The sequence below is a fragment of the Maniola hyperantus genome, chromosome 7 (genome assembly GCF_902806685.2).
Source record: "Maniola hyperantus chromosome 7, iAphHyp1.2, whole genome shotgun sequence".
NCBI lineage: Eukaryota > Metazoa > Arthropoda > Insecta > Lepidoptera > Nymphalidae > Maniola > Maniola hyperantus.
Genome location: NC_048542.1, coordinates 15,931,597 through 15,943,977, shown reverse-complemented (window position 1 = coordinate 15,943,977; position 12,381 = coordinate 15,931,597). Strand labels below are relative to the sequence as shown.

At 40.2% G+C, this 12,381-nt stretch overlaps 2 protein-coding genes across 2 annotated transcripts in view; one reads left to right on the top strand and one right to left on the bottom strand.

Annotated features, from left to right (window-relative positions):
* The window catches only part of LOC117983414 (uncharacterized), a 21,971-nt gene extending 15,742 nt beyond the window's left edge, over positions 1-6,229 (bottom strand). The window contains exons 1-3 of the mRNA XM_034969958.2: positions 2,690-6,229; positions 793-920; positions 111-338 (exon numbers count right to left, since the gene is read on the bottom strand). Coding sequence (XP_034825849.2) covers positions 111-338; positions 793-920; positions 2,690-2,792 — 459 coding nt within the window. The 5' untranslated portion in view covers positions 2,793-6,229. The remainder of the gene's footprint in view (positions 1-110; positions 339-792; positions 921-2,689) is intronic.
* LOC117983621 (uncharacterized) overlaps positions 5,911-12,381 on the top strand; it is a 19,728-nt gene continuing 13,257 nt past the window's right edge. Inside the window, exons 1-5 of the mRNA XM_034970235.2 lie at positions 5,911-6,761; positions 7,253-7,480; positions 8,630-8,794; positions 10,322-10,507; positions 11,395-11,545. Of these exons, the coding sequence (XP_034826126.2) occupies positions 6,588-6,761; positions 7,253-7,480; positions 8,630-8,794; positions 10,322-10,507; positions 11,395-11,545 (904 nt within the window). The 5' untranslated portion in view covers positions 5,911-6,587. The remainder of the gene's footprint in view (positions 6,762-7,252; positions 7,481-8,629; positions 8,795-10,321; positions 10,508-11,394; positions 11,546-12,381) is intronic.

Below are 12,381 nucleotides of genomic sequence, written 5' to 3'. Positions count from 1 at the left end.
ACCGCTAAGAAACGATATAGGGGGTGAAATAGAGGTTTGACGTTTGTGTAGTCCACGCGGACAAAGTCGCGAGCATAAGCTAGTCATAAATTTGTAGCAAATAATCTTACCTGTGGTTTCACCCTGATGAAGTGTATATCCAGGCCCTGTATATTCGTTTTGTAGTGCTGAAACTGGTTGAGAAACTTTTCTCTTTCCTCAAAGTCGTATTCTTCTGTCCAGTATTGCACCCAGGGGTCGACTTGTTTGGTATTGAAGCCGTATTCGAAGCCGATGCCTTCAAGTGGCGGAGTGAGCTCACGGCGATTTAGGAGACGACTTTTGAGGTCTTTTATCATCTAAAAAAATCTTGACTCTTAACTGGTTGTTAGGGTTCCAAAACGACCCTTACGGAACCCTTCGACTCGCACACGAAGGGTTCCGATTTCCGAACTATCGTACAATATACTTTAACATTTTTATTTGCAACAATGCAAAATAATGACAACAGCGCCATCTATATGTGATTTGATAAATTTAAATTAATTTATCGACAGCCAGGCTCAAGACTCGACCCTCGCTTGACCGTTCCGGCCGATCGGAGAAGACCGGCAGCCAGCCTATCCGTTGCGCAAAAAATGAGCCAGCACTTCTGTCACTAGATGAGGCTATTATTTTATTAATTGCGGTGAACTGTCTCGTAATTTTTTTTTTAGCACTACGACTCCATTATTTTATTTATCTTATTTTAACTCCTCCTAAGTGCGCTCTATACCTTGATTTCAGCATAATTTTCGAACAAAAACTGAATACCTTTTGAGTGAACTGAATCCTGAAGGGTCTGATGGTTGTATTCGTGTTGCCCTGCAGCTCTGCTGGCCCCCACCACTCGTCGGGGTCCAGCTGTGGTAGTGTCAGCACCTGTCCTTGGGTGACCCATGCTGCCCCGCCAATAACCAAAACAATAATCCTAATATTGAAGGAATTTGCCATCGAAAAATATTTCGATTTACTTAAATGTTTGAATCGTTTATTTATTTAGTTCATGACATATTATATTGTATAAAACCAGCCAAGTGCAAGTAAGACTCGCGCACCGAGGGTTTCGTACTGCAGTCTTATTTTTTTAGACATTTTGCACGATAAATCAAAAAAATTTATGCATAAAAATAAATAAGAATCTGTTTCAGAATGTATAGACTATAGGTAACCCTTTCATATTAATTATGATACCTCACTTGATACTTGATTATCTTACTTTGAAATTTGAAAATACTAATTGTTTGTTCATGAACAAATTTTTTTTGTGATGTAACCACAAACTCACGGTTTTCGTATTTTTCCCCTTACGTGTACCTACTATAAGACCTACCTACCTGCCTGTTTCTTGACAGACAGACAGAAAAACAGACAACAAAGTGATCTTATAAGTGTCCTGTTTTTCTTTTTGAGGTACGGAACCCTAAAAACCAAAATGTATAATACTATGTTTTGGGGGCTGCTGTATTTAATGATATTTTATATTACAAAAAAAGTATTTGCGTTCCTAATATTAGATAACTGATAAAATAAAAATACTGCTTATTAAATATTATTAAGACAGTTAAAATAATTACCTGCTTACTCTTTAAGTTCCAATGGCGGCTCAATCGATACTTAAATGAATTCATTAATGTTATTTACATCGGGAAATTACAAAAACATACTGTATCTACCTATACCTAGTATTTACTTTTTAGGGTTCCGTACCTCAAAAGGGGAAAATGATACCCTTATAGGATCACCTCGTTGTAGGCCTGTCTGTCTGTCTGTCTATCGTGCCTGTCAAGAAACCTATAGGATACTTCCCTGTGATCTAGAATAATGTTTGGAAAGTAGGTAGGTCTTAAAGCACAAGTAAAGGGAAAAATCCGAAAATCGCGAATTTGTGGTTATATCACAAAAAAAAATTAAAATGTCTACGACTGGATCTTAGCGGGAGTACGGGCTTTGAGGTGTAGCCTCCTTATCCGGGTAGGGCGCGGGGTGTTCGGTTTACCCCGGTGTTGCTCTTCTAGCCGAAATTTCACCGGCTAGGGCCCGCCATCTTGGCTTGGGACCCCGTGGCTAGCAGTGTCAGTTAATAATGTTCTCCGCGCTGCGGGCGATAGGTTCACAACTAAAGTTAGTTTACTAACTAACACATAGATGGCGACGTCCATCTTTAACTTGCAAACTTTTATTGTAAGATGGTGCGGAACCCTTCGTGTGCGAGTCCGAATCGCACTTAACTGGTTTTTATCGTTTTATTAATTTACATTATGTACCCAAATACACGAACTACACGACAGCATAGATAACTAATTAAATAAGTAATTACCACTGCCCTAATTATTTTGACTCTAATGAAATACCTTGTTATTTAAGCATAGTAGGTATAGTATATAATATTTTAGTGTATATTTTTTCTGCTACAATGCCTTATTACAGACCTGTTAGCTAAGGGTAAATTACGTCATAACATTTCTATGATTTTGCCGGGTTGTAATGTTGTGCTGAAAATTGAAATCGTACGCCTTTGTAACGTAATTTGAATTCAGAACATCTCGCACCCGAAGCAAATTCGTTCCTCCTTTCAAAAGAGTTTTAATTTTTTTTATTATAAAAACCTAAATCAACGCGTGCAAAGCCGCGAGTATCATCTATGTAGTACAATATAAAATATACTCACCGCAAAACATAAGCACATGACATCCAAAACTGCAACTGCATTGTTTCGATCTTAGTTTAAATAGCCGGCACCGAAGTGAAGTTTGAACAGGACACGCTGGCATTGAAGTCCTTTAAACGCAATGTTTTGTTTTCATTTCATGCAAACCGCGCTGCGGTTGCCGCGCGGTGGTAGAAACGCACAACCAACGTTGGCATAGACTTTCTATCGCGTTGTTTTGATCAAGGTAATTAAAAATATTTTGTTAATTGTATGGTGGAAACGGCTCTAGCCTCTAGCGTTCTAGATGATTGTATTTATATTGAGCCGCCCGGTGGGCACCCGGGCGCATCCGAGGCGGCTCCAGCTCCAGCGGACGGATGGACGGGCAGACAGACAGACGGACAGAAATAAAAAACCAGCCAAGTGCGAGTCAGGCTCACACACTGAGGGTTCCGTACTATAGTCGTATTATTTCGACATTTTGCACGATAATTCAAAAACTATGATGCGTAAAAATAAATAAAAATCTGTTTTAGTATTCACAGGTAAAGCCCTTTCATATGATACCCAACTTGATATAGTTATCTTACTTCGAATATTGAAAATACTAATTATTAGTTCATTACCACAATTTTTTTTTTGTGTGATCTAACCCTAAATTCACGGTTTTCAGATTTTCCCCCTAAAGCCAGCTATAAGACCCACCTACCTGCCAAATTTCATGATTCTAGGTCAACGGGAAGTACCCTGTAGGTTTCTTGACAGACAGACAGACAACAAAGTGATCCTATAAGGGTCCACGTTCATCCCGAGGCCTACCACGCCTTAGCGGTAAATATTTCTATTAGAGTATGAAGATTCTTTAACTATTGTAAAACCTGTATTTGTTACACATACCTATTCAGCAAATAAATTACACTTACTTACATAGTTCGTATTCTTGTTCCACTTGGCCACACATCGCAACAGTGAGCAATATTTCTAAAATCGATTGCAAACTTTGATTTGAATGCACAAGCAAAGTAACAAACAGGCAAAGAAGAAAGCTTCTACGTTTAGGTAATTTTTCATTGTCATTCAATTCCAATCAACGTTTCAAAAATTTCAATCCTTCAGCTCATCGGGAAGTTAATTTAAAACCGATTGTAATATTTGTACGCAAAAAGCCAAACAAACTAAGGAACAAGCATGGAAGGGAAGTAATATTGCATTGTCATCCAGTTTAAAATCGACCTAAAAGACAAAAAAACAACCAAACAAACAGGCAGACAAGATAGCAAGTTAATATTGCTTCGTCATCCAGTTTCAGTATCGAGAAGTTAGTTTAAAATCGTTTGTTAACTATTTTTAGGGCTCCGTAGTCCGTACCTTAAAAGGAAAAAGGAATCCAATAAGGGTTCACTTTGTTGTCTATTCTGTTTGTTTTGACGACTTCCCTGGCGCAGTGGTGAGCGCTGTGGTCTTAATAGTGGGAGGTCCCGGGTTCGATTCCTGGCAGGGGTTTGGAATTTTATAATTTCTAAATTTCTGGTCTGGTCTGGTGGGAGGCTTCGGCCGTGGCTAGTTACCACCCTACCGGCAAAGCCGTGCCGCCAAGCGATTTAGCGTTCCGGTACGATGCCGTGTAGAAACCAAAGGGGTATGGGTTTAATAAAAACTGCCATACCCCTTCCACGTTAGCCCGCTATCATCTTAGACTGCATCATCACTTACCACCAGGTGAGATTGCAGTCAAGGGCTAACTTGTATCTGAAAAAAAAAAAAAAAAAAAATCTGTCCATCTGTCCGTCTATCCGTGTGTCCATCGTGTATGTCAAGAAAACCTATAGGGTACTTCCCGTTGACCTAAAATCATGAAATTTGTAGATAGGTAGGTCTTATAGCACAAGTAAATGAATAAATTCAAAAACCGCGAATTTGTGGTTACATAACAAAAAAAAATTAAAAAGTATTCACGAAATTTTTCTAACCACATTTTAACAACAGCGCCATCTATATGTGATTCGATAAATTAAAATAAATTTATCAAATCACATAGATGACGCTGTTGTCATTATCTTGCAGTGTTGCACATAAAAATGTTAAAATATCTTATACGATAGTACGGAACCCTTCGTGTGCGAGTCCGACTCGCACTTGACCGGTTTTTTTGACAAACAGATCGACAATAAAGCGAGTTAAATAAGCGTGTTAAAATAACGCGTGATCTAACACGGCGGTACTTTGCTCTACCCTTTTACGCTTTTGTCCGGTGGGAGGCTTCGGCCGTGGCTAGTTACCACTCTACCGGCGAAGCCGTGCCGCCAAGCGATTTAGCGTTCCGGTACGATGCCATGTAGAAACCAAAGGAGCATGGGTTTAATAAAAAACTGCCATACCCCTTCCAGGTTAGCCCGCTTCATCTTAGACTGCATCATCACTTACCACCAGGTGAGTTTGCAGTCAAGGGCTAACTTGTATCTGAATGAAATAATAATATCCTCCCTCAGCGGCAGTGAATCTGAATATGCCCTAATGAATATTACTCGTTCAATAAATAACCTTAAATACATTTTGCCATTTTTTGTTGCCAGTAATTAATTATACTATTGTTCTCCGACATAACAATCCTTTTACCAATGACATGCCTGCTTTTTTAGGGTCCCGTACCTCAAAAGGAAAAACTTGGTTGTCTGTCTGTCTGTCAAGAAACCTACAGGGTACTTCCCGTTGACCTAGAATCATGAAATTTGGTAGGGAGGTAGGTCTTATAGCACACGTAAGGGGAAAAATCCAGAAAACGTTAATAAATAAAAAAAATTAAATTGTTTTCATAAACTAAAAATTAATATTTTCAATTTCCGAAGTAAGATAACTACATCAAGTATATGGGGTATCATATTATTATGAAAGGGCTTCACTTGTGCATTCTAAAACAGGTTTTTATTTATTTTTATGCATTATAGTTTGTGATGTAATGTCGAAAAAATACTACTATAGTACGGAACCCTCTTTGCGCGAGCCTGAGCCTCGCACTTGGCCGTTTTTTTTATTGAAGTCAAAAATTGCGGATGCAAGCTGTTGCTATTTTTAGGGTTCCGCAGGGTGCCAACAGTAGCATTACTAAAAATCTGCTGTCCGTCTGTATGTCCGATGATATTGATATTATTATATTGATTTTGTTACTGTAACTTAATTAATCATTCATCACTCGTGATTGACGCATTATTGACTGACGCAGAACCTATCGTCTACGCCTATCAAACAGTCAGCTGAACAAACTTTACTTTGATATAAACTAAAGGCAGCCACGCAACTTAGCCAGTTCAATTTGATTTTATAAGCTTTGCGGTGAGTGTGGCTCCATTTTTATTTATTTATAGACTAGCGCTTGGCTGCGATCAGACCTGGTGGCAAGTGATGATGCGGCCCAAGATGAAGCACGCCTGGCTAGAAGATGCCTATTCATTCTCAACTTGAAGGTATACCCATATTATCATTGGAGGGGAAAACTGATGCTGGAAGGGTGTTCCAAATCTTCGCGCTTCGGATTAGAAATGAGGAGGCAAAATTGCTTCGTACGTATCCGTGGAATATCGACTACGTACGGGTGCAGACCTTGACAATGCCTTGCGGTACGATAGTAGAAGGGTGAAGGAGGAACCAGGTTGAAAAGTTCTTCGGCAGACTCTCCGAAATATATGCTATTGACCAGCGCTCCGTCACCAATGAGTCTTCTAGCGCGACGGTTCACCGAATGCAATGCATCAAGCAGATACTTGGCAGAGCCATCCCATAAGTGACTGCAGTACTCCATGCATGATCGAACTTGTGCTGGGTACAGGTTAAGAAGCTGTTCCGGCGTCAAGCGGTTGATAAAGATGATGACTAAACTAGGGGGCAAAAATCATCCTTCTTAAAAAAATTCTATTTTTAGATGGCAAAGTTACTCGTCACAGGGATCCTTGTGGTGGTCGGCTTAGCAGCATGGGTCAGTGCACAGGCGCCGAGCGTCCCACAGTTGGACCCCAATGAGTGGTGGGGTCCATCTGACAAGAAGGGCACCGTGGACACATCCATCAGACCCTTCCAAGTTACGTTCCCGGAAGAGGTAATTTGTACAATGTTGTGTTGGTTTTGTTATTTATTTATCAGATCTCCAAAACATTTAATAGCCCTTTTTTTAAATTCTATAACAAGTTAGCCCTTGACTTCGATCTCACCTCACCTAGGTGGTAGCGGGAAGGGGCATGCCAGTTTTATTAAACCCATACCCCATATAGGTTTCTACACAACATCGTACCGGAATGCTAAATCCCTTGGAAGCACGGCTTTGCCGGTGATAACTAGCCACGTGGCATCCCACCAGACCAGACCAGAGACAATTTAGAAAATATAAATTCCCCAACTGCGCCTGCCCGGAATCGAACCAGTGACTTCTCACTTATAAGTACCACAGCGCTCATTACTGAGATGAGGGGGAGGAGGAGAGAGAGGTATAATATGACTTTGACTTCACATTGACTCTATAAATATTCCAGTTTTTTATGCGCACCTACGTAACTTTCTCCAAGTCGGTAATATAGAAGTGATTATTTTTAGATGATCCTGGATCTGAAAGACCGTCTGCTCAATCACCGTAAGCCCGCACCACCCCTGGAAGGCGTTGGGTTCCAATACGGGTTCAACTCCAACGAGCTCCCGACCTGGGTGGACTACTGGGCTAATGAGTACAACTTCACCCAGAGGGAGGAGTACTTCAACCAGTTCCCGCACTACAAGACTAATATACAGGGTCTGGATATACACTTCATCTGGATAAAGCCTCAGGTAAGATGCTTCTACTTCTATCTTCTTATATTACGGGTAAAGGAGCGGACTGAAAACCGAAAGGTCGACGGTTCGAGCCCCGCCCGTTGCACTATTGTCGTACCTACTCCTCGCACAAGCTCGACGCTTAGTTGGAGAGGAAAGGGGAATATTAGTCATTTAACATGGCTAATATTCTTTAACAAAAAGTCGAAGACATGTCTTCAAGCACTGAGGAATTTTGAACGAGAGTACATCTCGAAGCTTCCTGAACGCTGCCCCTGAATTAGATACGGCAGCTAACTAACCTCTTTTTCGAAATTGGCCTACCTAGCTGATTTTACAATTTTATATGGTAATAATATGCAGGTACTTAATTGTATTATGTGTCGATGACGTGTCGGTATCGGGATAAACTTGGACAAAACAAAGGTAATGTTCAATCAACACGTTGTTCCGTCACCGAGAAGGGTCGAAAATGTTGGCATCGAAATTGTTTCACAATACAATTACCTTGGCCAAATAATTCAATTAGGTGGAAGCAATTTTGACAAGGAAGCCAACAGAAGAATTCGGCTAGGTTGGGCAGCTTTTGGGAAGTTGAGTCAAGTCTTCTCATCGTCAATTACTCAGTGCCTGAAGACAAAGTCTTTAACCAGTGCGTTCTTCCCGTCCTCACCTATGGTGCTGAAACGTGGATACTGACAAACGGCCTTGTTAACAAATTCAAAGTCGCTCAGCGAGCTATGGCAAGGGCTATGTTAGGAGTTTCCCTGAGGGATAAGATCCGAAATGAGGAGATCCGCAGGAGAACCAAGGTCACTGACAGACCAAACTATTAGCAAGCTGAAGTGGCAGTGGGCAGGTCATGCCTGTCGTAGAGGCGATGGCCTTTGGAGCCGGAAAGTCCTTGAGTGGAGACCGCGTTTAAGCAAGCGTAGTGTGGGACGCCCTCCAGCACGATGGACCGACGATTAAAGAGGCTGGCGGAAAGGAAGTGGCTGGATGAGGAAGGCTGAGGATCGGGTATGGTGGCGCACTTTAGGGAAGGCCTATGTCCAACAGTGGACATCCACAGGTCGATGATGATGTATTATGTGAAATCATTTATTTTAGGTAAAGGTGGACATGCAGCATACCTATAACCTAACGTAATGTCAAACCTCTCAGGTACCAGCTGGTATTACTGTGGTCCCCCTGCTTCTGCTGCACGGTCGGCCCGGCTCCGTGCGCGAGTTCTATGACGTCATCCCCCTGTTGTCCCAACCTTACGAGGGATACAACTTCGCGTTCGAGCTGATCGTGCCAAGCTTGCCTGCGTTTGGATTCTCTGATGTAAGTCTTCATCATCATCATGATCAACCCATCGTCGGCTCACTACAGAGCACGGGTCTCCTCTCAGAGTGAGAAGGGTTTTGGCCATAATCTACCACGCTGGCCATGTGCGGATTGGTAGACTTCTCACACCTTTGAGAACATTATTGAGAACTCTCGGGCATGCAGATAGCCTGTGATAGCCGAGTGGTTAGGACGTCCGCCTTCCAATTGGAGGTCGGGGGTTCGATCCCGGGCACGCACCTCTAACTTTTCGGAGTTATGTGCGTTGTAAGTAATTAAATATCATTTTCTTTAACTGTGAAGGAAAACATCGTGAGGAAACCTTTTGTAAGTGGTTGTAAGTAATGTCCTATTGGGCCCGGCTGAGTTTGTTGTGGGCTCTTCTCAGACCTGGACGCGTTTGGAACCCTCGCAGCTTTAGTTTTAAGTACGTATTAATTATAAACACTATGTATATTATCATATTACAAATTAACAATTTTGACCATCAGTAGGTAAGCTTAACATTTTACCTATTTTGAATAAATAATTTGAGTTTGAGTTTGGACTCTCTCTCCCTCTCACATAATTTATTCGGTAATAAATTAAATTATTTAAGTGTATAACACGGTTAGGTATAGAAGTTGGTTAAAAAAATTATTTCACAATTTTTAGTGGCCCCATGTACTTATTAAAATATGTTATGCCTGGTTAAAACTTTTTTTTATTTTATTCATTATAGGTATACGCTTGACCACAATCACACCTGATGGGAAGTGATGATGTGGCCTAAGATGGGACGCGTTTACCTAGAAGATGCCTATTCACTCTTGTTTTTAACCGACTTCAAAAAAGGAGGAGGTTCTCAATTCGTCGGAATCTTTTTATTTTTTTATTTTATTTTTTATGTATGTTCCCCGATAACTCGAAAACGCCTAGACCGATTTTGAAAATTATTTTTTTGTTTGAAAGGGTATACTTCAAAGTTGGTCCCATTTCAATTTGGTGAAGATCTGATGAACATCTTCGAAGATAGATACTGGAACTCCTCAACGGATAAGAGTAAATTGCTCGCGATCAGTGTAATAGCTTAGTAAACAGTAGACTTTTAACCAGTCATAGCATAATTCCATGGGGCCACTAAAAATTGTGAAATAAAAAATTTTTACAAAAAAAATAAAAACCGACTTCGTTACACAAACACTAAAAATTGAAAAATAATTTAATTTATTACCGAATATATTATGTATACAAGAGTTAATATAGTTCCATAATAATATTTTTTGGGGTCGGTGCCAATGAGGTGCCATTGTGGAGTCCCATAAAAATATGAAGTCTAGACGATTCGCGCAGCTAAAGCTAATTGGCACCGGCACCAAAAAGTATTATTATGGAAATATATTAACTCTTGTATACATAATATATTCGGTAATAAATTAAATTATTTTTCAATTTTTAGTGTTTGTGTAACGAAGTCGGTTTTTATTTTTTTTGTAAAATTTTTTTATAAAGATACCCGGGTTGTAAAAAATAATCCTAATATAGGCACCAGCGAGACCAGGCGTGGCACCACCACAAATAGCAGTCATCTTCAAGAACCTGATGTCTAGACTAGGCCACGAGCAGTTCTACATCCAGGGCGGGGATTGGGGCTCCATAATTGGCAGCGCTATATGCACGTTATACCCCAATAATGTGTTGGGCTACCATTCCAATTTGCTTCTAGTACAGGTATATCTACAGATTTTCATTTAGTTATAATATCTAAGTACACGCTGAAATTTTAGTGGTTGTCATCCCGCGGCAGAAGGATTTGCCCTCAGTAGTATCTACTATCGAAACATCGAGTTAAACTTAAAAAAATATAAAATGTTTTTGTTTTGAAATAATTGAAAAAAATCATCAACTCGAAAGTGTGAGAAACAATAGTAATTCACTAGACATAACGTGAAAGGACATCCACTTGAACCACGCTGCCAAATAAATTGAAAAATTTAGAGCAAAATAAGCTCTCTTGCGTTGTGATATGACATAAACTAGCCTGCATGTACGCGGTGCTACTATTGGTTCGAGGTCTCATTCGAGTTTCGTTTTTCTCGATTGTTTTGCCATTCTTGACTCTAATAATTTTTTATATTTTTAAATCGATTGAAATACCATGACAACATCATTTTGCTTCGGGAAAACAACGATTACAATTTCAGCGTGTACCTATATATGGTTGCGTACGACTGGTACCACGAAGTAGCTATCAACCGATTTGATTTTAATTGATTATTTATATGTATTTCGGCTGCTGCGAGTTAAAAACTAAAAGGGATTGAGAACAATTCTCCAGTTCAATTATTGTAGTTATCTCTTGAAACTAACTGTGCAGATGTAAGTAGGTATAGTCGGTACTCGGTACCACAGAATATATAAAAGTATTAGTCCCGCAAATTGCTAATGCGCGTGGCCGCCATTTTAGTGACGTCAGCACTAGACTGAAGTTTCGAGCTGATGGTATATTTTTATTTAGTCATTTCGATGTTAATGAGACATTCTTCCAGCGCAATTTGCGGGACGTATCGGTACTGTGACTTTTATAGTTTCACTAAATACTTTTGTTTATGATACAGAACAGTTGTACGGAAACCAAAACTCTTGCGAGAGCCATGGTCGCCTCCGTGCAGCTGACTTCATCGGAAGCCGCCAAAATTAAGAACCTGACAAACATCATAGAAGAGACTGGTTACATACATGAGCAAGCTACGAAACCTGAAACTTTGGGTAAGTCATAGCAAGCAAATAGAATAATCTACTGTCTGGGACCTTCAATGGGTGAAATTGCTTACGATGGCGTGCAGTGCGGTTGTAGAAAAAGGAGGGTGAAATGAGGTCAAACAGCTCCCCATTATTAACACGCAAAGAGAGCTTAGTCTTTGCGGTGCTTTAAGGCTTTCCAACGAGCTGGTTAGTTTGGGATCGTCCACAAGTAGAACAACCAGCTTTTGGATTCGATCAAATGGTAGGGTTGGTAATTATATTCTCAGACCAGCATGCTGATTCGCTAACTCAGTGTCCAACGTTGAATGATAGCCACCAAGCTCATTTGACATTGGTTGATTCTACATTGCTGTTTCACTGAGTGATATTAAAATAATTATTCGTAAAAACCTTCAATGGATTAAAAATAAATGTCATTTAAGCTCGGTGGCTATCATTAATCGTTGGACACTGAGTTAGCGAATCACTCTACTGGGCGCGTTTGGAACCCTCGTAGCTTTAGTTTTAAGTTTACGTAATAATTATCAGCACTATAATATGTTCCAAAACATCAGACTATCAAAAAGAGTAATTTATTACCGACTAGCTGATGCCAGCGACTTCGTCTGCGTGGAATTAGGTTTTTTAAAAATCCCGTGGGAACTCTTTTATTTTCCGGGATAAAAAGTAGCCTATGTAACTCTGCAGGTCTTTATCTATACCCATGCAAAATATCACGTCAATCCGTTGCACCGTTGCGACGTGATTGAAGGACAAACCAACAAACCAATAAACCAACAAACCAACAAACAAACACACTTTCGCATTTATAATAAGGGTAATGATTTTGAATAAATCAT